The sequence below is a fragment of the Rhinolophus sinicus genome, chromosome 18 (assembly GCF_057876585.1).
Source record: "Rhinolophus sinicus isolate RSI-liver-muscle chromosome 18, RSI-T2T, whole genome shotgun sequence".
Taxonomy (NCBI): Eukaryota; Metazoa; Chordata; class Mammalia; order Chiroptera; family Rhinolophidae; genus Rhinolophus; species Rhinolophus sinicus.
This window is the reverse complement of record NC_142518.1, coordinates 115,035,845-115,062,920: the sequence shown is the minus strand read 5'-3', so window position 1 is coordinate 115,062,920 and position 27,076 is coordinate 115,035,845. Positions and strand designations below refer to the sequence as shown.

Here is a 27,076-nt window from a genome sequence, read left to right as displayed (position 1 = left end):
AGAGACACGCTCAGTCAGAGAGAGAGAGAGAGAGAGAGAGAGAGAGAGAGAGAGAGAGAGAGAGAGGAGAAAGTGACACATTCAGACACAGAGAGGGTGGGGAGAGACAAACTTAGAGGTAGAGAGAGACAGAGAGGAGAGAGAGACGAGAGAGACACATTCAGACAGAGAGGAGAAAGAGACACACAGAGAGAGACACACAGGACACACAGAGAGAGAAAGAGAGAGAAAGGATGGAGACACTCAGAGAGGAGAGAGACACACTCAGACACAGAGTGAGAGGAGAGATTGTCAAACTCAGACAGAGAGGGGAGAAACACAGAAAGACAGAGAGAAAGAAGAGACAGTAGAGGAGAGAGAGACTCAGAGAGAGAGAGAGAGAGAGAGAGAGAGAGAGAGAGAGAGAGAGAGAGAGCTGACATAGCAAGACCCAGCATGAAATTCAGGCTGTCTGTGGAGCATGGAATCCTTGCTCGCCTAAGAGATGGTCCTGAAGACTTTGGAGCAACACAGAGATCAGCAACTTAGATTTTCCAATAGGAAGAACTCCAAAGACCAGTCAGTAGCAGACCCTGTAAGTGGCCAGGTTCTGGTTTCTGTCCTATCAGCTGCCCCTGAAAGTGCTTCCCTCAGGTCTTAGTCAGCAGCCTGGGTTCCACAGGGATCGCCCAGTCCTTTCTGCAGCCACCGCATGGCAGGAATACATATGCAGGCATCTCTGGTGATGCAGGCCTGCAAGGAGTGTGCCAGTCTTCCAGACCAGGGTGATGCCAAGGCACTTAGACCCACAGCCCAGATACAAATCAGCTAAGTCTGAATTCTGGGGGAGTTTGGACTTGCTGCCATGTATTGTCCCAGCAACCACCTGCTTTGCCCTGTGGTTCCCTAAGTTTTCATCCTCAAAGAACCCTTTTCAAGCACCTGGGGAGGGGTGGGGCTAGAGCAAACCCTGCACGAAAGGACTCCAAGGCCTTTCTGCTCACAGAAGGGTACCAGAAAGAAAAAGCCAAAAAGCTGCTGAGGCATAAAAGGCATGTGATTAACTGAGTGAACAGGTAACCAGGGCAGAATGAATAATCGACCAACACATGCCCATTACGTACAAGAACAGGGATAAATGCACATCTGACAGCAGAGAGTGGACGGAAGCACGGGCAGAGCCAGCAAATTGGTCACTCTTCTAACTCATCAGGAAAGGCCCTCTGGATAAGGTGGGGTTTCAGATTGCTGAGCGTGTGTGCCCTCTCTGTAATGTGATTAAAATTGGTTTAGAGATTTGTGCGGTATTTCAAGTGAGTGCTGTGCTTAAAATATAATTGCATTTGGCCGTGTACTTGACACTCTTGAAATCAGAGCAGCTTGCATGCAATAAGGAAATTTGTCTAGAATGGAATTTGATTTTGAAGCCAACACACAGAAGAGCAGTTGCAATCTGAGCCTCTGGTGGCTGGTCCCTTCAGGGCTGCCTCTCTCTGCACACTTGCACACTTCTTGTTCATGTGGGAACTCTTCTCCAACACTCAGCAGGAGGGAAGTTTCTTGACCTCTGGCTCCAGGAACCACATTTCTCCTGGCAGTCGGAGTCTCAGCAGTCCTGACTCCCCAACCTAGGCCTCCCCTACACATCTGTCAGCCTGAGACCGTCTGCCAGGATGGGGCAGGTAGGGACTTTGTCACCCAGGACTTACACCTTGTTTTGAGATCAGAAACACCCAGAGCTAGTGCTATGTTCATCCTGGCTTGCTCTCCTTTGTCAGGACCCACGAGAGCTTATGAGGATTGCTGGCTAATTCTCTTTCTCCTCTGTGCTGGAGGCTGAATGGCCACTGCAGATTCTGTCACCACCTCAATAGGGATGCTGATGAGAAAAGAGAGGAAAAGAGGGGAAAAGAGATCTGTCACGTTTCAGGGTACCACGAACACTTCTCAGGACTCTGGCTGGTTAGCCGTGGCCCTGCCACTGGGAGTTATAGAAGAACAGCCTGCCTTGTGTGACCCTAGAATCCTAAGGCTGAGAGGGACCACAGGGATATCTAGTTAGTCAACAAAATAGTTTGAGCACATTCCATGTGCCAGGTACTGTTAGCTGCTGGGGTTATAGAGCCCAACAAAGCAGGCCTGACCCTCCCTCAGGAACTTCTAGTCCAGTGGGGAAAAGGCTTCTCTGCAGAAGTCATACTTAAGGTCAAGGTGAGTAGGAGGAGAAGTTAGCCAGGAGAAGGGTGGGTGATGGGGATTTGTGAGGACTCGGCAAAGTTCAGGAGGGGGCAAAGTTCAAAACACTTCATGGATTAATTAGCTTCACAGAAAAACTTTCCTCAGACCAGCTGTCTTGCAAATGACTGCTTTTGGTCATGAGAAGGCCAGATTGTGGCAAGCCTGGTGTAGAGGAATGACCCCGCAAACATGCCCAACAGGCTCAGCGATGTGTTTGACGGACAGCACACGGCGGACAGGCAGAGGGCAGCTTTACTTAACCTTGTGGTCTTAGTTTTATTTCTTGAGCATGGAATCTGGAGGCCTCTGATTTGGCACCAGTCCAAGGAATAGAGCCCCCCCCCCCCTTAGCAAGCATATTCTGCCAAGCCAAGAGAGGAGAAGGAACACATCACTGAGCACATGCTCTGCATCAAGTGCTTTCAAAGGACATCATTAAATCCTCGCAGTTCAGAGGCAGGTACCTCTTATTTTTACAGATGGGGAAAATGAAGCACAGAGCAGTGAAGCAACTTGCTCAAAGTCACAGAGCTAGAAAGTGGGGGAGCTGGAATTCCAATCTGATGGGATTGATTCTCAAAGCAACCTTTTCCTGCAAGCTCAATACAGCCTCTTTGCGACAGCTCTTATGTTTCTATTTGGGAGCAGACCCCACTGGGTCCTGTTAGTTCTCCATCCTGGGGCATATTTTCATGTCTAGCTGGAGCTCCTATCATCCATCTCATCTCACCTGTGAAGGGCCAGCTGGCATTGACCTTGGCTCCTCTGAGTTTCAATCAGCCGAAGGATTGATCCAGCACAGAGGTGCAATTTGAGTGGGAGGGTTCTGAGAGACAGACTGGTATAGGTCTCATTGGATGCCCCTGGGAGTCAGACTCCCTCCACGTGTTCAGAGAACATTATGAAACGGATGATGCCCTAGAGCCTTGGAAGCACCTCTTCACTCCCCTTAGGTGAGGGAGCTAGTTCTCTTAGTCCTTTCCCCTCCTTGGAATCCTTGGTGTTTCCCACTGCTGGCTCATTTGGCTGTGTGCCCAGGTTGTGTGCAATGAGAGGCTGCCTACTCTTGAAAGTTAGCATGATTCCTTTTGGAGAGGTATTTGTGCTTGTATTATGACAGAGGGTTGGGGGTGTGAGAAAATGAAGTCCAGTGTCCTGTCTGTTCTGTAGAATGAGTGGGTTTTACCTTCCAGTGCCACTTCCCAAGTGGACCACAGGGGTTGAGATGGGGTTTCCTATCGAAGATTATAAACCTGGGCTTAAGTGGTTTTCCCTACTGCATTTTTCTTACTGGATGGGCCTTCTATGGAAGAACAATACTTTCACTGAGCATTGTGACTTCTAGCACCTGACCCTGAAATAAAGGACTCACACTCACTGAAGACTGACTTACACCCAAGACCTGAGCCCAACAACAGTGCTTTCCCGGCAGGTAAAATTCTTGTTTGGGGGACAAAGGTTACTCAGGAAAAGAGATGCCAAATCTGCTTGAGGAATAGAGAAGACATTGAGGTGTTGCTGGGTGGGGGGTGGCAGTGACGAGCTGGACTAAATAGCATACTCTAAGATCTCCTCCCTCTGGGAAAGTTCAGGATGCCACAAGAATCAACAAAGGCAAACATTCATAGGGGTGCTTTGATCTGGCTTAAGTGACAGCTTGAGAAATAATCCTTTCCCTTTCCAGATGAGTGTCTCTCCCCAAACCTAGGGACAGAGTAGTGGACTTGGGACTGGATTTGTAGAATTAGAACACTTCCTCAAGGCAAAATGGCTGTTTTCCCATCATTAAATCTCCGTACCATTACAACCACTCTCCTTTCCAATTTCCTGCTCTGCTGGAGGGAGAAATAATATGTAGGACTCTCCTGTGGCCCAGGACCTGACTCTGGCCTTTGCTAAATTCACCTCTTACTGCTCCAACAGGGGGTTTGTCCTGTAGTGCACTGGCCAAAAATGACCATGACAAACCTTCTGTTTAATGTGTCAGTATGAGGAGGGATGGCTTGAAACAGATACCCATTGCTAAATGTATTGAATGAAGGAAAGTGAGCCCTTTGTTTCAAAGGGATAAACTTGAGGAAAATGCCAAAGAAACCTTCACTTTGTCAAAGAGGAGGTGGTCTAGGTCCCAGGGAGTCCAGAGGTACCTTAAGAGCAACTGGTTTATTCTCTTGTTCCCCTCTCAGAAACCCTGGGACTTCTACCAAACGGAGATCAAAACGAGGGGCCTCACAAAGAATTAAACACCCATGCACACACACAGGAAGTTGACGTAGACTAACAGAGCTCCCAGACTGGTACCTGCTAGGTGCGTACCCTCTGCATTTGGCGTTATGCTGGGTCTCAATCCAAACAGCTTATCATTCATTCAGTGACATCTGGTTCCCCTACCCATTTGTATTAATCCTCATGGGCATTGGAGTTTGCAACCCTTATTACAACTCTGCCATGAAACAATGAGTGATAACCGCAATGAAAACTACAACCAGAGCAACAACCCTGACATATGTATAATGATTTCGATCTGTGGACCAGCGGCATCAGCAGCACACATCTCTCTCCCTCTCTTCCCTATTGCCTGAGATACAACAATATTGAAATGATGCCAGTTAATAACTCTTCAAAGTCCTCTAAGCATTCAAGTGAAAGGAAGAGTGACACATCTCTCAAACTCAAAAGCTAAAAATGCTTAAGCGCAGTGAGGAAGGAGTGTCGAAAGCTGAGGTAGGCCAAAATCTAGGCATCTTGCACCAACCAATTAGCCAAGTTGTGAAAGCAAAGGAAACATTCTTGAAGTAAATTGAAAGTCCTACTCCAGTAAATACACAAATGGTAAGAAAGTGAAACAGCCTTATTGCTGACATGGAGAACGTTTTGTGGGTCTGAATAGAGAGCAAACCAGCCACAACATTCCCTAAGCCAAAGCCTAATCCATAGCAAGGCCCTAACTCTCTTCAGTTCTATGAAGGCTGAAAGGGGAGGAAGCTGCAGAAGAAAAGTTTGCAGGTGGCAGAGGTTGGTTCACGAGGTGTAAGGAAAGAAGCCGTCCCCATAACATAAAGTGCAAGGTGAAGCAGCAAATGCGGATGGAGAAGCTGCAGCAAGTTATCCAGAAGTTCTAGCTGAGTAATGAAGGTGGCTACACTAAACGACAGATTTTCAGTGTAGACAAAACAGCCTCATATTGGAAGAAGATGCCATCTAGGACCTTCATAGCTAGAGAGGAGAAGTCAGTGCCTGGCTTCAAAGCTTCAGAGGACAGGCTGACTCTGATTAAGGATTAATGCGGCTGGTGACTTGAAGTTGAAGCCAACGCTCAATTACCATCTGAAAATCCTAGGCCTGGAAGACAGCACATCTGTTTACAACACGGTTTACTGAATATTTTAAGCCCACTGTTGAGACCTACTGCTCAGAAAAAGAGACTCCTTTTAAAATATGACTGCTCGTAGACAGTGCACCTGGTCACCCAAGAGCTCTGATGGAGGTGGACAATGAGATCAATGTGGTTTTCGTGCCTGCTGACACAACACCCAGTTTGCAGCTCACGGATCAAGGAGTAACTTTGACTTTCAAGTCTTACTATTTAAGAAATACATTTGTCAGGTTAGAGCTGCCATAGATAGCGATTCCTCTGATGGATCCTGGCAAAGTAAATTGAAAACCTGCAAAGAATTCACCATTCTAGGTGCCATTAAGAACATTAGTGATTCATGGGAAGAGGTCAAAATATCAGCATTAACAAGAGTTTGGAAGAAGTGGACTCCAACCCTCCTAATGACTTTGAGGGTTCGAGACTTCAGGGGAGGAAGTAAGTGCAGATGTGGTGGAAACAGCAAGAGAACGAGATTTAGAAGTGGAGCCTTGAAGATGTGACTGAGTTGCTGCAATTTCATGGTAAAACTTGAGTGGATGAGGAGTTGCTTCTTACGGATGAGCAAAGAAAGTGGTTTCTTGAGATGGAAGCTACTCCTGGTGAAGATGCTGTGAAGACTGTTGAAATGACAACAAAGGATTGAGAAGATTACATACACTTAGTTGATAAAGCAGTGGCAGGGTTTGAGAGAACTGACTCCACTTTTGAGAGTTCTGCTGTGGGTAAAATACTATCAGACAGCATCACAAGCTACCGAGATGTCATTCATGAAAAGAAGAGTCAATCGAGCATAAGAAACTGCCCCAGCCACCCCAACCTTCAGCAACCACTGCCCTGATCAGTCAGCAGCCATCAGCATCAAGGCGGACCCTCCACCCACAAAAAGATTACAACTTGCTGAAGGCTTAGATTATTGTTAGCATTTTTACAAAAAAGGATTTTTAAATTAAGGTGTGTACATTGTTTTATTAGACATAGTGCTCTTGCACACTTTACAGAGTACAGTGTAGTGTAAACAAAACTTATGTGCATTGGGAAACCAACAAATCTGTGTGACTTGCTTTACTATGATATTCACTTTATTGCAGTCGTCTGGAACCAAAGCTGCAATATCTCTGAGGTGTGCCTGTATATGTCAAGTGCTTAGAGCAGTTCTTGGCACATGGTGCCGCGTTTCCCCGAAAATAAGACCTAGCCAGACCATCATCTCTAATGCGTCTTTTGGAGCAAAAATTAATATAAGACCCGGTATTATATTATATTTATTATATTAGACCCGGTCTTATATTAATTTTTGCTCCAAAAGATGCATCAGAGCTGGTGGTCCGGCTAGGTCTTCTTTTCGGGGAAACACGGTAGGTGTCCACTATAATTATTAGCCATATACATGGTAGTTATTGTTATTCACACTATCCATCAACCTACTTAGTCTCAGTTCTCATTCTAAAATTCTGTGACCTTCAATTGTTTGACTTCTTCCTCTTTTTAGTTTTTAATATTATTTATTGAAGAATAATACACATACAGAAAAGTGTTTATTTCATAAGGGTACAAGTCCATGAGATTTTCCAATGAATATACCTATATCACTAGTGCTCAGATCAAGAAATACAGTACCATAACCCCCAGCCGCCTCACTCTCCCTGCTCTCATAATTATTGCCCCATTTGTAAAAATTTATTTTTAACATTTATGGTTTTTACATAATACCTAAAAATTTAGAAGGACAATTAATTTTATCATAGGTTACCTATTTGCTTGTATGGTCTTGTTTTACAAATTACTTTGCAGCTTTACTTTTCTAATAAGTCCTTAAAATATGAAGTTATTTTTAGGAAAACATTGAGTTTTTTAATTTTTAATTTTAATTTTTCGTTATAATGGTTTTCAGGGTTTAAAGGAAGATTTTAACTTTTAATGATGTTAGCTATTGGGTACAGAGTTAGCACACTACATCATTGAAACATTTAAAAATTTAACATCTAGAGCAAGCCTGTTTGGGGAAATTTTATTCATTGACAAAAAATCACGACTGATTCTTTTTTCATTACAAAAAAAGCATTTGCGATTTAAAATGATTTTTTTCTTATTTAAAGAAAGGTATTTTATTTGCAGTAAAATACTACAAAATCAGTTTAATGAGTCTCTTACAGTACCTAGGAATGTTTACACTGATTTGTTTTTATTAAAATATAATATAAAATAAAATATGTGTTCACTGTCCATAATCTGGAGAAATTAAATTCACCTATAATTCCACTGGGAGAAAACTTCTGTTAATACAGTGGTGTCTATTCTTATCCTGCTAATTCTATGCATACAGAACTGTAAGAGTTACTCCCTGCCATCCTATCTGCCTATTACGCTCCCTGTCTTAGCCTCTGGGGACTTCCCTTGTATTTTCAAAGACCAGTGAGGGGAGTACACGGAGGCAAAAAATCTGACTTGGCTCAAAGTAAAACAAAACAAAACAAAACAAAACAAAACAAAACACACACAGCAAAACAAAAAGTTCTTGAATTTCAAAGCTGCTGCTACAGTTTCTTGGTGTCACCAGGGTTCGTGGTTCTGCTTTAGGGTGAGCTATTGCAGTGTGCCTTAGGTCTCTGTGACAGTAGAAGGAGAAGAAAGAAAAAGTGCTTTCTAAATGATGCAAAACGCAAAATACATCGTGGGTCCAAATTCAAGAAAAAATGATATTGCCTTTAACATGTGGATTTAAACTTTATTATCTCTGAGAATCGTTGCTTTCCTTGAAAGGGGTGGGATGTGAGGATGTCAAAGAGAAGCTATGGACATTGGTCAAGCAGTTATGTACTGGACAACTACAGGAGGAAGGATGCAGAGTACATTACACCTGCAGAGAGAATGCCCCAGCCCTACCTACATTGTCCTGCTGAAGCGTCTGTCTTATTATCAGCTGAGTAATTCCCAGTTTGGTGACTGTATGGTTGAGAGTTACTGCGGGTGACTGTTGAAACATGCTTGGCTTGATATTGTCTTTATTTTTTTAATTTTCTATTTAGATAGCTCATGCTCGCTCATATTTACACACTCCCTTTAGTTTGGCTCAGAGGTACAAAAAAACTTTAGTGTACAAAGGCTGCATATACACGAAGCTAGGGATAGTCTACTTGATTGGCAATTTAAAGGATTTTAAGGGCCTATCTCAGTGAACCGTTTCCTGAGTTACTGCAGCCAGAAACCAGAGAATCACCTCTGATCCTGCCTTCGTCTTTACTTTTCACATAAAACAAATGTTAATTCTACTCCCAGCGTCCATCACTTTGGTCCCCTTTTCTCTCTCTGCTGCCACAGCCCCAGGCCAGGTCAGCATCATGGATTAAAAGAGAGCCTCTCAAATCATCTTCTTGCCTCCAACCTCTCTCCTCGTAATCCATCCTTTCCCCCAAATGCCATCAGATTCCTTATCCCTAAAGCATAGCTCTGATGTCTCATTCCTTCTGAAAAACAAACTTTTAATGGATTCTACTGCCTGCCTAGAGTAACACTCTAACTCCACAGTACAGATTTTTTCTAAGAACTTTGAACTCACTCACCTTCAATCCCAGAAAGGCCTTATTAGCCTCTTCCTAGGAGCTAATTCAATTTGGTGCTTTCCCATGGTGGCTTCACCGGAGCTGCCCGTAACTGCAGTGCCCCCACACCACCACAACTGCTCCAGATTGTTTCCCACGGGTTCAAAAGAGCAACAAACACATACGCTCATCAAATCCTGTTTTTTTCACTCTGATTGGACGGGTCCCAGATTCATCTTGAACCAATCACTGTGGCCAGGAAGAAGTGGTGATTTGATTAGCAGGCCTGAAGTGGGGTGGGGCCCTGGCAGTGAACCCCTTTCACCCCAAGAGGGTGACAGAAGGATAGCACCTCAAGAGGCAGGTGGGAGCTCTTTGTGGGAATGGAGGGAAACTGCTGGAGATACAAACAGCTGTTCACTATTGGCGTCTTGCCACTGCCACCTGTGTTTGCCTAATGGCGTCCTCTCAGCCTGGAATAACCTTCCCATCATGGCTGCCTGCCTACATCTAAGCTGACCTTTCAAGGCTACCGGTTCCCTCTTCTTCCCCGCTCCAATCAGCCCCAAGCCGTCCCAGTTCATTGCCTCATTTTCTTAGTGGACCCCAGCACTTATTGGTGGGCTTTGGCTCGGCGGTCACAGGATTTGTGTGAGTCTCACCTCCGAGGCTGTGAGGTTACCTTGGAGAGCACGAACACAGTACTAATTATTTTGGGGCTCTGGCCTTGGCCTTCCTGGGCCCCTACCTAGCCAGCAGTGTCTGCTATTGAAGATACTCAATATATTTGGTTGAACTGAATAGGATACTTAAGAGAACAAGCTGTTTTCAAGCCCCCTCAAATATTGCAGAAGCACTATTTACACACTTGAGAATGTGTTCCAGTCATTCTAGGCTATTCATTAGAGCAGGTCCCTTGAGCAACTCTCCAAGCTGGCTGAAGCAGCAGGTTTGCACTTAGGAACAAGGGCTGGAGTCAACATTGCAGGTGTGGTGTCTCCACATCAGGCTGCTCCTACAGCTCATCCATACTGGTGTGTTCCCAAACTCCTGCAGACTGGTCAGGCCTGGGGGAGGAATTCACATTTCCGTGGCTCTAGAAAGAGGGCTCAGCTGGGTAGAAGGGGCCTAGCAAATCTCCTTTGCTGCTCCCCCAGCTCCCGGGCCAGACTGTCCTATGTCCTGGGGCTTTTCGTGCCTGTCTTCTGGTTCATTCCCCACCTCCATGCAAAACAAATCACCTTGGTGTTCTAATTGTTCAGGTGAGGTGGAAAGCTTGTAAATTGCCATTAGATGCTTGAGTGACTTGAAAGCCTCTGGGAGGGGGTGGTTATCCAGCCTGGGCTTACAGCACATCCCATTACAGAGAGCTCACCACCTTATGAGATGGTTTTTATATCTTTGAATACCTCTGATTATCAGAACAGTCTTTCTTAGGCCAAACCAAAACTGCTTCTCCATTGCTTCTGCTTTGTGGTGCTGTGGGGTCACACACAATGCATTCAGAGACAGATCCTAGATTTGTGTGTGTGTGTGTGGTGTGTGTGTGTGTGTGTGTGTGAGAGAGAGAGAGAGAGAGAGAGAGAGAGAGAGAGAGACAGACAGACAGACAGACAGACAGACAAAAAGACAGAAGGAGCTGAAAGGCCCTGTAGAAATCATCTCGGTCAGTGGTTCACAAGGTTTTCTGGCAAGATTAATTCAAAAGCAATAAACATTTTTAGGGGACACATTTTTCCCATTCAAAGTGAAGTTGGGACTTGATGATTGAGTAAATATGCATTCGTATAATGCCCTAGGAAAGACCCACTGAAATAAAAAGGAACCCAAAAGAGATGTCTTCTTTCTGAAACTAGGTACAGACCGCGGCAGCATAGCACAACCTTGGTATTTCCATATGCAAAATAATTTAAATCAAAGTCAAAATGAAGACGTCAGGAGAAAAATGCACAAGCTACCTTGTTCCTCCCACACCCATGTTAAAAGGCCTTTGTTTCCTATCTGTTGCACCAAGCGCTAGATATCTTTTTTGTTGTTGTTGTTCTTTTCTTTTTAGTCTTCTAAGTGGGATCATAGGCAATCTGTTTTTAGTTCTACTAGTGGTTATTTTTATAATGCTAAGCACCATGTATCTCAATTTTTTAATTTGAAAAGTGAAATGGTATCTTTGAGTCACCCACTGAGAGATAAGAAAATTGTCACATTCACTCATACCTCCAGGTTTGTTTCTTTTCTACTTTTTGTCCCTATGTATTTTAGATAAATTATGATTGTTTTCACATTGCACAGCTTGTCTTCCAAGGACTGTACCTGACTGTCAAAGACCCTCACTTTAAAAAAGGCCCAGGCCCAGTTTCACAAGTGAATGGATTATTTCAAATTTTAAAGGAGCAGATAATACCTATCCTATTTAAATTATTCCAGAGCAAAAAGAAGAAAGGAAACCGTCTTAATGTTTTTAAATTAAATTTTCTATTTTTAGATAATATATAGATTAAATTTTCTACATAAAAATTCAACAATATAATAAATAAACAAAACACGGTGAACACACACAGTGGCATATTATTCAGCTCTGAAAAGGAAGGAAAAATTCTGACATATGCTACAATATGGATGAAACTTGAAGACATTATGCTCCCTGAAATAAGCTGGTCACAAAAAGACAGATATTGTATGATTCCACTTCTATGAGGCACCCGGAGTAGTCAAGTTGACAGACAGAAAGTAGAATGGTGGTTGCCAGGGGCTGGGGAAGGGGGGAATGGGGTTATTGTTTAATGGACATGGAGTTTCAGTTTGGGAAGATAAGAAACTTCTGGAGAGGAGTGGTTCTGATAGTTGCACAGCAATGTGAATATACATAATGCCACTGAACTGTATACTTCAAAATAGTTAAATGGTTATATACACATATATACATATACACACACACGGGGGTGCCAAAAAAATGTATACGACTGTGGTTAACATTGCTAATTTTTAAATATTCAAATGACAAGTGGAAAGACCTATTAAGAATCTTTAAGAAAGAAAACAAACTTAACCGTAGAAAATTAAGCAAAACTCAGGAACAGGCAATAAATGAAGAATTATTTGTTTCTGCATGATGAAATACACAGGCTAATAAACACTCAGAGAATTTTCCACCTCACTAGTAGTCAACAAAGTGTCAATTAATACAACATTTTCCATCTAACAAATTAGCAAAGATGATAATTGTCACTGCTGGCAACTTCATAGGAAAATAACACTCTCAGACCCGAGAGTGTAAACTGGGCAATCTTTCTGGAGGGCAGTATACCAGTATGCATTAAAAGCCTCTTCTTTTGACAGAGGTCCCTTCTAGAAATCTTATCAAAAGAAACCAACCAGAAATACAGGCAAAGATTCAGCTACAAGGATATTACAGTGGTCTAATGATGGTAGTGAGAAATTGAAAGCTGTCTAAATGTCTAAGAGCAGAACAAGATAATTCAGTTATGGCAGATTCACAGGCTAGAATGCAGGCGTTAAAATAACCGTACTGAATGCTTATAATGTATTGTTAAGTAAAAAAAATCGCTTGAATCAAATGATGCCAATTTTGTTTTTCAAAGCATGTGCTTGTATGTATGCACTTGTGTACAAAAAGCCAGGAAGGAAGACACTGAGTGGCCTGAGGACTCCCTGCTTGGAAGCCACCTTGCCCCAGGAGGGCACTCTGGGTGAGTTCCAGTGGCTTCTGTTTTTGCACTGCAGCCCAGGAAGCTGTGGCAGCAACAGCTGGGGCAAACAGCCCTGGGAGCGGCTCTGCTTCCACCGCAGAATCTGTGGGAAGAGGCCAAGTGGTCCCAAAAGTCACCATAGACAAAATCAAGGGATGGTTGCTGCCACAGCTGATGTTATGATCTTGGACTCCTAGATAATGAAACTTGAAACTAACAATAGCTAACATCTATTGGGCACTTTATATGTATTTTCATTTAATGCACCTAACATGCAAAGAGATATCTCTAAGATAGGTATTAATTATCCATGTTATTGGTGACGAAGCTGAGGTCCAGAACAATTTGGTGACTTATCCAAGTCACAAAGCTAAGATGTGGATAGAGGAGCTGGGCTTCAAACCCAGATGGATGTACCTTATTTTTGGCTGCTATGGCAAAAGTGGGAAAGACATGACAGTGAGCAAATGAAAAACAGTAAGTAAATGAATGAAAGTGGCTTCTGGAATTGGGTTTTTTCGGGAACAGTGCCCCATAGCTTTTGTCCATGAATAGTCACTGTCCCCAGGGACTGTGGTCACTGGTACAAAATGCAACATGCTGCAAATCCCTCAGGTCCTGCCACATCCCAGTGAAGGTTTGTGCCCCTGGCCCGGGGAAGAATCTGGCTTGGGTTATCTCTTCCCTCTTCTTGCAGCTGAAGGCAGACCCAGGGGAGGCAGCTGGGACAAGCCCAGTGAAATCTTAAGGGTTCCCAAGACTGGAACTTTTGCATTCAGGGAGAAGCCTGTCAAATGGGACTCTGTTGTCTTTGGTATCCTTTGCCAAATAATTTCTTGGGTAGCACCAGCCGCTGCCTTCACTCCCAGCAAAGCCCACATTACCCAGGCAGTGCCCTCTCCTCCAGCCAGGGTCCATGCCCCCTTCCTCAGTCAGTGTACCCTTACCCTGCAACTGCCCCATCCCCATCAAACACCCCTCCTTTATGTGCAGATAACCCTCTGGCCAGTGCCTCCTCCCTAGCCCTTCCCCTTTAAAAGCCAGGAATCCGTTTTTCATCCTATATCAGTTTAGACCCTATACCAGCCAGGCTTATGGTCCTGGTCACCAGCCTGTACCCCCTTCATCACCCATGTCTACTTCCCTAGTCCTGCTCCTTCATCTAGACCTGCTTAGAGCCAGGCCATCCAGGTGGTTCCCATTCTCCATGAAACCATTTCATGTTTTTCATAGACTGAAACATCAACTCAGGACAGCCTCAAGATGAAGTTCCCCCTAAAGCTTTCCCTGAGAAACGCTCTGCTCCAGGCTACCACCAAAGCCGCAGGCCCATTCCTCCTCTCAGAGCCTCATCTGTCCCTCGACCCCTACCCCACAACCCTCCAGATTCCTTTGCTGGGATACAAACTCTGTATGAGCTAAGTCGGCTACATAAAAACAGAGAACCAGGTATTTTGTCAATTGTTTTTAATTTTTAAACAAATCACTTAAAAAAATTTTTTTGGACTGCATATATTTTATATTTTATTTTAGAACATTTAGTGTATATGAAGAATTTTTTAAAACAAATTTAAGTAACATCACTGAAACACATCTGAAGATTAACAAAAATTTAAATTATTTACTGTAAACCATTTCATTTTTACTATTCTTTTGGCAAATTCAAACTATCAACAAGTGTCACATATCGAAAAAAGTATATTGCTCACTTTTTTGTCTCATGCCAATTGTAGATATAACAAAATGGATCATCCGCTTTAATACATTTTAAAATCTTTTACAAATACTTCTCTATCTCTAAGAACTCATAAGAATGAACGAAAATGACTAAGATCAGATCTTTCACATTTCACACTAGTTGTGGCTATAACAAAGTGGATCAACTATTTGAATAAACTCATACTTTTATGTTTCTGAAAATAAAGGAAACTTAGTTACCCCTTACAGCAAGTTAAACTCCCTATCTGTTTGTCTCCTTGCTTCATACCAGTTGTAGTTATAATGAAATAGATCAACTACTTGAATAAAGTCATATCCCTTCCTATGTTTAACAAATTGAGATCTTTCACATCTTAAAGTAAATCTTATCTAGCTTTCAGTGTATATTTATATATAAATCTATATTTAACACTTACATTTAACTTCTAAATTTAACAAACACTATTATTTAGAATTTAGCAAACATAGAAACAACTAAAATTAATTTGAAATCACACATTTTTTATGAAAAAAAGCAATACTAGAGGAGGTCATAACTTGAGAGTTTTCCTGAGTAGGTGGGCTTAAGTGAAAAGGAAAGCAAAAAACAGCCCACGATACATTTTTGTCAAAGAATTAAGCCAAAGGCAATCACAAAGCATTTTGTGCACGTAAACACCAACTTTATCTAAGTAATGCAATACAGCCATGCAACAATCTGAAGATTCTGAGCTAAACTAATTTCTCCTAAATTAACAATGCATCAAACAAAGCTTCCACTTTTATCCTCCAGTTATTGTAACATGACTAATTCTTATCAGCGAGAGAGGCCAAGACCCTTAAGGGCAAGAAGTGGTTGGAACTTATCAAACTGACCTCCCTTGAGGGGTACAACATAGACATTTCCCTGTACTGAGTCCCTGTACCCTGCTGGGTAAAGGACCCAATGAAGGAAGAGAGAAGAGACAGAATGGCAAGAAAGGAAAGCAGGAGGGGGAGAGGGCTGGGGCGGAATTTTGAGTAAAACGAAGAAAGAGAAACCTGAGAAAGAGAAACCTGAGAAACGAAGAAAGAGAAACCTGAAAAAACAGCCTACTGAGGAGGCACAGCAGTGGCTTTCTGCTCTGGTGGCAACCACTACGGCAGCGGTGGCAACAGCAGCATCTGAGGGAACAGCAGCGGCAGCGGCAACATCAGCGGCGGCAGCGGCGGCAACAGCAGCATCTGCGGCAACAGCAGCACCTGGGGCAACAGCAGCGGCGGAGGCGGCGGCAACTGCAGCATCTGCGGCAACAGCAGCATCTGCAGCAACTGCAGCGACGGTGGTGGCGGCAGCAACAGCAGCGGTGGTGGCAACAGCAGCAACAGCAGCAATGGTGGCAACAGCAGCAACCGCAGCAACAGCAACGACAGCAACAGCAACGGCAACATCTGCGGCAACAGCAGCAACAGCAGCAATGGCGGCAACAGCAGCGATGGCGGCAACAGCAGCAACCGCAGCAACAGCAACGGCGGCAACAGCAACGGCATCATCTGCGGCAACAGCAGCAATGGCAACAACAGCGGCAGGAACAGCAACAGTAACAGCAGCATCTACGGCAACAGAAACGGCAGCAGCGGCGGCAACAGCAGCAACTGCAGCAACAGCACCAGCAGCCGTGGCAATGGCAGTGGCAGCAGTAGTGGCAACGGCAGCAGCGGTGGCAACGGCAACAGCGGCAACGGCAACAGCGGCAACGGCTGCAACAGCGGTAACGGTAGCGGCCTAGAAGAACCTCGTGGGGACGCCCCCGACAGCCCCAGCCTCCAGAGGCTTCACCGAGTTGTAGTGCTCACCGAGGTCGCAGGCGTAGTGCATGTAGACGAGGGTGATTGGCTTCCGGGTGTACTCCTCCCCGATGATTAAGATGGGTGCATCGGCCTGGATCACCTCGATGGGGCTCTGCAGGATGTGCGACAAGGCCCTCAGCTCCACCTGGCTTCCCCACGACGCGCTGTACACAACCTTGTCGCAGTAGCGCAAGAAGTCGTCGTGGGTGTAGGCATCGCCGGTTTCAGATTCACTAAAGAAGGGCAAGAACTCATCGACGTGCAACCGCATGTATTCGGCGGTGCGGGCCCGTAGGTTCTCCACAGTCTCGAAGGCCGTCACCTGGTCTAGGATGGCGCGGTACATGCAGTGGCCATCAGCCTGGATTTCCTTCATCTCCAGATTCCTGGCCTCTAGGATGATGGCCAGCCTCTTCTCCTCATCACGCTGGTAGCTGGTCAGCTGCTCGACCTGGGCCTCGGTAAGCCTCTCCTGGCGCTCTCTTTCGAGCGCCGCCTTCCTTTCCCTCCTTTTCTGGGCCCTGAGGAAGCGGGGATGCTGGTTCTCGAGATCCATCTTTGCCAGATCTTCAGTGACGGAAACGAGGCTGCTGTTCTCAGGGAGCGTACTTCGGAAATCCTCCAGCTCCTGCTTCTGCTTCTGCTCCAATTCAGCCTCAAGGCGAGCCACCTCAAGGAGCAACTGCCTTCTTTTCTTCCTGTCACCCTTCGGGACCTCGCTCTTCATGGCCATGATGTGGGCCTGCAGCTCCCTCTTTTCACGCTGGTGGCGTCGTAACATCCGCTGGTATTCATTCTGCGCCTCTTCCATGGTGTTTAATGGCAGACGAGAACCGAAGTGCGGTGATCGTTCAAATACCGGCTACAGTTCACACTAAAACCTCAGACTCCCGACTAGGCCGCAGGTCTTCACCCTCCTCTAGCCACTGCTCCTCCACACCTCGCGGGAGCTGGGTGCCCCACTTTTATTCATGGCCCTCTCAGCCATTGGCTACTGTCTCTCAATGGTCACGCCCCCAATACGTCTCACACTAGGATTGGCTGTTGGGAGATCCTAAATACGCCCCCCGTAGACCCCGTAGCAACGGCCGGTTCAAAATTCGACACGTAAGATTCCGCCTTTGCACGGTACGTGCAGTGATTCTACCTTTGCATGGTACGTGCAGCGATTGGGCTTGTAGACTTTTTCATAGACTTTTACTCTCTACTTCATTTCCAAGGCTGAACACAATTCAGGCACTGGTTGTGCTTGAGAATTGCATGACAAATATATCACCAGCTGAATGGTGCTCTGACACTGGACCTCCCATTACTCCTAATGTTCAAAAAATAATGTGGCTGTTTCCAGCTTTTGAGGTCCCTTGACTGGTGAACCCTTAATTTTGTATATTAGAACAAAGACATTTCCTTGCGTTCCTGGGAACATGGGTCCTTTTGGTTTAGGTCTCGAATCTACCCTGTCCTATTTCAGTGTAAAAAGGTAACAGCCCCTCTCCCTAAAGTCATTCACCACAACTGCACAGACCTCTTGGCTTGTGCTAACAGATTGCACCTTTCCTAACCTCCTCTCCTGGGTTCCCAGCTTCCAAAATGGGCTCCCTAGGATGCTCAGGAAGCACAACAGCTGGCCTTCATCAAGTCCCGTCTTTCTGATTATTCTAAATCTCTAAAATTTCTAAAAAAGTCAATTCAGTTTTAAGAAGCCCCGAGCTCTTTTGAATGTGGTCTCATCGTGTCCCACCCTGCTCAACTGTATCTTGAATTCCCAAATGGGAAGTCCCTTGAGACAACCTCCCCCTTGTTACAAATGAGGAAAGTGGATATTTGTTCAAGTTGTTGCATATATCAAAATTTCATTCCTTTTTATTGCTAAGTAGTATTCTATGATGTGGATGTATTGTAGTTTGTTTAACTGTTCACCTGTTGAAGGACATCTGGGTTGTTTCCAGCTTGGGGTTATTTATAAACCCACTATAAACATCAATATACAAGTTTTTGTGTGAACACATCTTCATTTCTCTAGGGAAAATGTCCAGGAGTGCAAATGCTGGGTCATATTATAAATGTATGTTTAGTTTTTTAAAAAACTGTTTTCCTGAGTGGCTGTGCCATTGTACATTCCTATCAGCAGTGTGTGAAGGACCCAGTTTCTCTGCATCCTCACCAGCATTTGGTGTGGTCATTATTTATTTTATTTTAGCCGCTCTGATACATGAATAGTGACATCTCACTGCGGTTTTCATTTGTATTTCTCTAGTGACTAAACATGTTCATATTTCATTTTCTTGTTTGTCATCTGTGCCATATCGTCTTGGGTAAAATGTTTACGTCGTTTGCTTCTCTTATAATTGGACTTTTTTTTTTACTGTTGTTTTGAGAGGTTTTTAAAAAATATATTCTAGATATTAGTGCTTTGGGGGATATGTGGTTTGTAAATATTTTCTCCCACACTGTAACTTGCCTTTTCATTTCTTTAACTGGTGTTTCACAGAGAAAAAGTTTTATATTTTGGTGAAGTCCAATTTATCCATTTTTCCTTCTACAGGTTGTTGCTGGTGTCAAAACTCTGTCTAACCATAGATCCCAAAGATTTTTGTCCTGTTTTTTTTACTGAAAAATGTATAGCTTCAGGCTTTCAGTTTAAATCTGTGATCTATTTTTTGTTTATTTTAAAAAACAGCAATCTTTTAAAAAAATTTTATTGGGGACTATTGGGGAACAGTGTGTTTCTCCACATCCCATCAGCTCCAAGTCATTGTCCTTCAATCTAGTTGTGGAGGGCACAGCTCAGCTCCAAGTCCAGTCACTATTTTCAATCTTAGTTGCAGAGGACACAGCCCACCATACCATGCGGGCATTGAACCGGCAACCTTGTTGTTCAGAGCTCGTGCTCTAACCAACTGAGCCATCCAGCCACCCTATTTTGTGTTTATTTTCGTGTTAGGTATGAGGCTTAGGTCAAGGTTCAATCTTTAGCCTATGGCTGTCCAACTGCTCCAGTATCATTTGTTGGAAAGACTATGCTTCCTCCATTGAATTGGTTTTGCACTTTTGTCAAAAATCAGTTGGGCATATTGTGTGGGCCTATTTCGGGGTTCTCTGTTCTGTTCCATGGATTTATGTGTCCATTCCTCCACCAGCGCCATACAGTCTTGATTACTGTAGCTAAGTAATAAGTCTTGAAATTAGGTAGACCTTTTCCTTCAATTTTATTCTTTCTCAAAATTGTTTTAGCTATTCTAATTCCCTTACCTTTCCATATAAATTTCAGAATAATCTTGTCTGTACCTACGAAAAAGAAAATCTTGCTGGGATTTTCATAGGAATTGTGTTAAAGCTGTTTATCAACTCGGGGAGGTTGGCCTCTTTATTTTTGAGTGGTGGTGAAAGTCCTGACTCTCTGCTGCATCCTCTTTGACAGTCATCTCAGGGAGAGAGAGGGGGTACCTCATTACTGCTAGGTGGGGGTGGAATTCTAAGCTCCCCACATTATCTCTGCTGGTAGAGCGTGTGGGTGGGTCTTGTTACCTGACAGTGGGGATGAAAGTCTCTTCTCTGTTCTTGGCTTTGTCTGACATGACACCAGCAAGAAGGGGTGTGGGGTGGTGCTCCAGCCTCGTGAAGGTGGAAGCTTAAGCCCTCCCCCTGCCTTAGCCTTTGCTAGTGGAGGTGGGGACAGGGCCATAGTTTGTTTTCTGGTTTTGGCTGGAGTTGGAGTAGGCTTTGGTCAGGGCTCTTTCAGTCTGTGCCTATTGGCGTGTCTGGGTTGTTGACTTTTTCAGCTCCAAGTCTGAGATATATGAGGCAACAAGAAAATTGATATCATTCCTCCCCTCCTGAGGACCTAGGTGGTCTGCCTTCTCTCTTTCAGAGTCTTCTTTGGTTTGTTTTATACATAATGTCCAGGGTTTTTAGTTGTAATAGCAGGACAAATAGGGCAAAGTACATTGATTCCATCTTCCCTCATCTTATTTTAAATAAACAGATATACTTCATACCCTCCCTTACTGTCAATTGTATCTTTCAAAGAAATTAAATACTGTGGCTTAAAAATGAACCAATGCAATAATTTTAGAAAACCATTATGCTGAGCCTGAAAGACACATCTTTCAGACTTTGATAGCATGATAGTTACGGTGACATTGAGTGCGCTTGTTTGCTGCAATCCAGATTACTTTTTCAGATTCAGCAGAAAGGATGACAGGTCTCTTTGAACGTCAAGCCCCACTGTGTGCATGGTTTTCTTGTGGCCTGAAGTGCAGAAAAACCAGCTTTGCAAATGTTGAGCTTTACTGTCTGTAGTTTGTGTTAAGAACCCATAGTTATTACAATATAGAATGTGCTTTTTCCAGCTCTGCACTTAAGTCTACCACCCTCTCTACCCCCACTACACTCCCCCCTCCCCCCAACACACACTGTCCCATCTGGAGATTGTGATCTAACCTCCAGGTAATGGGCCCTGCCCGCATTGTCAAGCAGGACATCTCTAGCAATGGATGGGCTGCCTACTCTTTAGGAAGCTCTCTATGAGTCTCATTTCTCACAGCTCAGCTTTTGATAAGAATTAGACAGCCAGGAGTTCAATGTTACTTTTTCCAACATGAAGCAGTGGGAATGGCGATAAGCTGTCTTGCTGATTTAACAACATTTAACAACATATGCTTTGCCGGTCAATGAGGAGGGAGGGGCAAGAGAATGAATGCCTATCTTGTGATGATCAAATGTATGTCAAGCCCCCAGCTCAGTGTCTGGCACCAAGGAAGACAGTAAAGAAGGGCAGGTGCTTCCCTCTACCATACCCTAGGCCCTATATCCCAGCTCCTGCTCCCATTCCATCCTCCCACATCTTCCCTTTCCACTTCACCACCTTCATTCCTCCTCCCCTTCAGAGGCCACCAGAAACAGCAGTTTCCATGGTAATCAGCATCCTCATTAGCTTAGAGTTTAATGGTCCCTAAGTGTCTGTCTGGACTGGGCTCCTAGCTCACATCAGAGGGAGCTTTCCAGTGAACTCAAGGGCTGTTGAGAAATTGTCAAATACAAGCCATTATATTCAAGTCATCCTAATTAGACACAATAGCACACAATGATATTTTGGTGTAACAAGAGAGGATGTGAGGAAATCATCTCATACTATCCAGGACTCACAGCTCCTGGGCATCTGTAGAATCACTTTCCTCCCAGCACTCGCTAATGAGGGATTACATCACTGGGCTGTAGGTGTTGGAATGTGAGTAAGGGCATATGGGAGATTGGGCAACAGGGAGCCAACGTCACTGAAGGTTTCTGAGTACATCACTGAGGACTTGCTCTTTCTTCATCCTCCCAGCTGTCCCTTAAGACTCCAAGGTCACAAGAGTTTCCTGCTCTGTTCATGGTTACTTTCTGTACTGACCCCAACCTTGTTTCTGACCTTGCTCTTACCCCGATCTGCTTTGCTCATTCACTGATTCATTCATTCTTTCAGCCCTCATTTATCATTCCCGCTACATGCCAGACGCTGTTCTAAGCAGTGAATAAAATAAGCAAAGATCCCTAACCTCCAGGAGCTTATAGCCAAGCGGGGAAAGACAGACAAAAAACAAATAACTACAGAATGACATGCAAAAGTTAAGCTGAGCTTTGGAACAGATGTTTACAATCTCACTCGTGACTAGGGTTCTAGCCCTGCTTCTCCCTTTGTTCCTCCTCATTGATGACCTCTATACTCAGAGTAAATTCTGTCCCCATCCACATCTGCTAAGGGACCACATGAGTACACATGAGAAAGTTTTAGACTCATTTCTATTCCAGTGGCATGAGGTTAGAGGTGGAGGTGAGTCTTTTGGGAGAAATTGCCAGGTGATTCCAAATCCTGGGGGCCCTTTGGAAACAGGAAAGTTATCCATTGCCCAGTACGGCAGAGGAGAGCAGCCATCTCAAGTCCTTTGAGGCATTTGGGGCTCGCTCTGGCACCTTCCAGCTGAGTCAGTTTCAGCCTCTCCTTCTCCCATCACTAACCTCTTGTTTTGGTTTCTTGGTCAGGACTCCACCCCTTGATCATTCTTAGTTTGGCAGATGAGACAAAGGGAAAACTGGCACTTGAACCACAATGCCTGCCCAGCAAGCAGAGGAAATGGATGGGATGGGGGTGAGTGCGAGGTGTGCAGGAAAAATCCCCCAGCACAGTGAGGACACCCTTTGAAAGAATTTGACCTAACCATTAAGTGCAGGGGATAGGAGCTAGCCTGATCTCTGGGATAGCTGAGAAATTGAGGGCAACATAGAGACCTCCTGAGCCACTGAGTGGGGTATGCCGTCTGGATGTGATAGACAAGGCCTGGCGTTGGCTGCCACACTGTGCCAACTGCTGACTATGTGATCCTCGGTCTTAGGGTTGCCAAATTTAGCACACAAAGGCACAAGAGTCCATTAAATTTGAATTTCAGATGAACAACAAATAATGTTTTAGTATAAGCATATCCCATGCAATAATTGGGACATACTTATACTAAACCATTATTGGCTGTTGATGTGAAATTCAAATGTAACTGGCATTCTGTATTTCATCTGGTAACCTTACCTGGGTGGGGTAAAAACTGCCATGTAAGGGAAGGACTAGCTTTTAACACATCTCTGAAAGCCCAGGGTCAGCAGGACACACTTTAGAAATAGCAGTGAGCTTGCTTAGCCATCACAGGGCCTGTGTGTCCTGCAGGCCCCTCTCACAAATGGTGGCCCAAACTAAGCTTATAATCTACTCCGTCCCCCTGCAAGAAGTGCTCCTCCTCCCATTTTCCTCATCCTCACTATCGACCCAGGGGCCGAGTCAGAATCTTGGCTGTGGCTCCTCTCACTCCCGCCCCCCCGCCAACTCCACACCAGATAGCCAGGACGGACTATTTCGTACCTGCCAGAGCCTTCTCTATTATTGTCTGTCTCCCAGGGCCTAAAGTAGGGCCAGTGGGGAGTTGAGCCTGGGTCTGAGAGCAGGAAGAGGGATTTCACTGGCAAAGGGCTCAATGAAGGCTATGAGGAGCCCTCCCTGGGTAGCTTGGAATTAGAAATCTCAGAGAAACTTTGCAGTTCTGACAGTCTCTAATCCTCAAAATCTACAGAGATTTTGAGAGGACGAGATGGGGACATGATAGAGGGTGGTAGGACTGAGGACTGGAAGCCCCCAAATAGCCTTGACCATTTCTCTGTCTGGTGTTAGGATGGTGGGATGTGTGCAGATGCATGAGCTGGGCACATGGCCTTCTCTGTGCAGATGGGGAGTCAGAGCTTCTAGAATATTCCAAATGCTCACCCTGTCATTGATTCTGCTCTTGACTTTCTGACACGCTTTCTCCAAGGTAACACTGTTTGCAGGGAAGCACATCCCAGGGTAGGCCCAGTTGAACTCTGGGCTTTCTTTCCTCAGTGCCGTGCCCTCCCCTCCCCACCCCCTTCTTAATGATAGTAACAGCAGCAACCTACAGGTAGACAATATTTCACAGTTCACAAAGCGATTGGCCACCTGTTACTTGTCTGCATTCTCACAAGTTGAGAAATTTACATCTGAGGAAACCAAGCCCCAGAGATTTGCCTAGTGGTAGTCACACAAGTCAGGCCTCCACCCACTCAGGCATTTTTATAACAAACATCAGCGTGTACCTACTGTGTGGCCTGTGTTGGGGGCCGGGCATATGAGAACAGTATGACCCAGTATCACCCAGTTTCTGCTCCTGAGAGCTCCCAGATCAGGGTGTGGGGGTGAGAAGTCAGGGTTGGTGTCATGCAGGGTCTCAGCTCCTGCTCCCCGCACAAGAACGCAGGACATGGTGAGGCCAAAAAGGAACACCCATGGAGCCATAAATATGGGAGTCATACCACTATAGTCTCGCTGGCGGCTGGGTTGGAGACACAGGAAGCAGGAGCCACACTATCCGCAATCTGCCATCCGCGTCTCTATCAACCAACCAACTCCCTTGCTAACTACAATCTGCGCTTGCTAGCTCAGCCACGGCAGTTATATTAGTGGCCAATTGGCTAACTGGTTACAGCTGATGGCCAACTAGTCACAGCTGATGGCCATCTACTACCCGAGCCAGCACTTTTCCACATGAGGCTGAGAACCTGGAAACTGCTCTCTGGGGCTCTGTCCCCACGGTTGGTGAACAGATGCACGAAGAAGGAGGAATAACAAAACACGAGTCCTCAGGGCCAGCTGGATATGAATGAGGACCCCTCAGGGGTGGGTCAATGCACGGGGTGCCAACTCAGCCTCCAGACATTCTTTTTCTCCACTAGCAGGTCTTCCTCTCTTTTCAGGCTGGCCACAGTCTCCACTTGCTTCCTTAGCGCTGGCCCCTGGTGTTTCTGGGCCCCATGCACTTGGCCCACAGCCCACCATGGCAGCTTCTCTTTGGCAGGGAACTTCAGATCCTTTCCCTGCTAGGCTCCCTCTGGGCCTCGCAGAAGCTTCTTCTCCCCCACCCCTGCCCTTTTGTCAAATACAATCTTTGTGGACTTCCATTGGAAGCAGATTAAAAGAGAGCCGGGGGGCGGACGGGTGGCTCAGTTGGTTAGAGCACGAGCTCTGGGCAACTGGGCTGCTGGTTCGATTCCCACATGGGCCAGTGAGCTGCGCCCTCCACAACTAGAATGAAGACAATGAGCTGCAGCTGAGCTGCCGCTGAGCTCCAGGGCTCCCAGGTGGCCGGGTGGCTCAGTTGGTTGGAGTGCGTCCTCTCAACCACAAGGTTGCTGGTTCAACTCCTGCAAGGGATGGTGGGCTGCGCCCCCTGCAATTAACAACAGGGACTGGACTTGGAGCTGAGCTGCGCCCTCCACAACTAAGATTGAAAGAACAACAACTTGACTTGGATGGAGCTGATGGGCCCTGGGAAAAACACACTGTTTCCCAATGAAAAAAGTCCTGGAAATACACACTGTTCCCCAATAATGTCCTGTTTCCCTTCCCCAATTAAAAAAAAATATTAAAAAAATAAAAAAAGAGCCAGTGCTTTATTTTAAGTGGGAGCTGACAAGTCCAGAGTCTTCTGCTTGGCCCCCACTGTGGTTGACCTTGGAACACGTCTCTGAAAGACCAGCTCAGCAGAACACAGTTTAGAAATAGCAGTGAGCTTGCTTAGCCATCACAGGGCCTGTGTGTCCTGCAGGCCCCTCTCACAAATGGTGGCCCAAACTAAGCTTATAATCTACTCCGTCCCCCTGCAAGAAGTGCTCCTCCTCCCATTTTCCTCATCCTCACTATCGACCCAGGGGCCGAGTCAGAATCTTGGCTGTGGCTCCTCTCCCCATCCTCCCCTCCCCCAACTCCACACCAGATAGCCAGGACGGACTATTTCGTATCTGCCAGAGCCTTCTCTATCCCTTGCCATTCACCTTGTTCAGTGTTTATGGACCTTTGTTCCCCAATAGGGGATAGTCTCAAGAAGTTTCCTGAACAGGAGCCTGGATAAGGTATGGGCTATCAAGTCAGTCTAATGGGGAGAAATGGCTAGGCCCATAGGCTTTTCTGTGTTGGAGAAAGTCCCATAAGCCCATCCACTTACTTTGCATGGAGGTGAAGCTGGTCTTGCAAGTAGGTACTAGAGGAGAAAAGGGTGAACCTGTGTGTCAGTCATGGGGGCAGGTGGGCCCCTGGGCCCTGACAGCTACCCTGTGACTGAAAGTCATCCTGATGTGGCATTTGGCACAAGTCACCATCACTGTTCAGAAGCTGATCTCATGTCCTTAGTGCCCATAGGATTTAGCCCAAACTCGTCCCCATGTCCAGACTCTTGGAGATTGGCTCTGCCGCCATTTTCAGCCTCACTTCCTACCAGCTCCTTCACAGAACCACTATTCCATCCAAGCAGGTGAGCTGCACCCCACACTCTGCACATATTTCCCGCAGAACTGGATGGGACCAGGCTGAGTGCAAGGAAGTTACCTGGGCCAAAGTGGGGTCCATGGTGGGTGCTCACCAATGGGACTCCCCCTGTAGAGGCATCTGAGCTTCAGAAAAGAAAGTACCCACGTGGAGCCTCTACTTCAGAGGCGACATCCAGAAACTGACCACTTTCCACCATCCTGACTAGCACCAATCTGGCCTGAGTCACCATCATCTGTCATGTGGAATATTGTGCTAGCCCCTCATAAGTCTCCTCCTCCTTCCCTGGCCTTTTAAAAGCACGAGGCAACCACAAGTTCTCGTCCGCTCCAAACTGTACAATGGCTCACCATTTGAATCAGAGTGCAAGGCCGAGGCCTTACACCATCTGGCCCCAACAAGCTCTCTGACCTCACCTCCTCAGTTCCTCTCACTCACTTTGCTCGAGTCTCCTGCTCCTCACAACCCACAGGGACACCCCACCTTAGGGTCTATGCACTGGCTGTGCTCTGCCTGGAACATTCACAGTCCAGACAGCCACATAGCTCACTTCGTCATCACCTTCAAGCTTTTGGTCAGTTGCCACCTTTTGCAGCGTGGCCTTTCCTGAGTGCTCCTTTTAAAATTGCAAAACCTGCTGCTCTTCCTACCCAATCCCTTCCCCCCTCCAACGGGTCCGTCTTACTCTGTCCCAACGATTTTTCTCTTTTTAGAACATAGCACTTTATAACACATTATATAATCTGTTTATTAATTAACCAATTTCTATCATCTGTCTTTCCTTACCAGAATGTAAATGTCACGAAAGCATGAATTTTTAAATTTCTTTTGCTCACTAATACCACACAGC

The 27,076-nt window shown here is 45.5% G+C and overlaps 1 protein-coding gene across 1 annotated transcript; it reads right to left on the bottom strand.

Moving 5' to 3' along the window:
• Nucleotides 1-16,302: 16,302 nt before the first annotated feature.
• Nucleotides 16,303-17,178, bottom strand: OTUD6A (OTU deubiquitinase 6A). Its single transcript, XM_019747904.2, has one exon. The coding sequence runs from the start codon at nucleotides 17,176-17,178 to the stop codon at nucleotides 16,303-16,305; it is 876 nt and encodes a 291-aa protein (XP_019603463.1).
• Nucleotides 17,179-27,076: the final 9,898 nt, after the last annotated feature.

Coding starts and splice junctions, on each gene's coding strand:
- OTUD6A (XM_019747904.2), bottom strand. CDS start 17,178: ATGGAAGAGGCGCAGAATGAATACCAGCGGATGTTACGACGCCACCAG.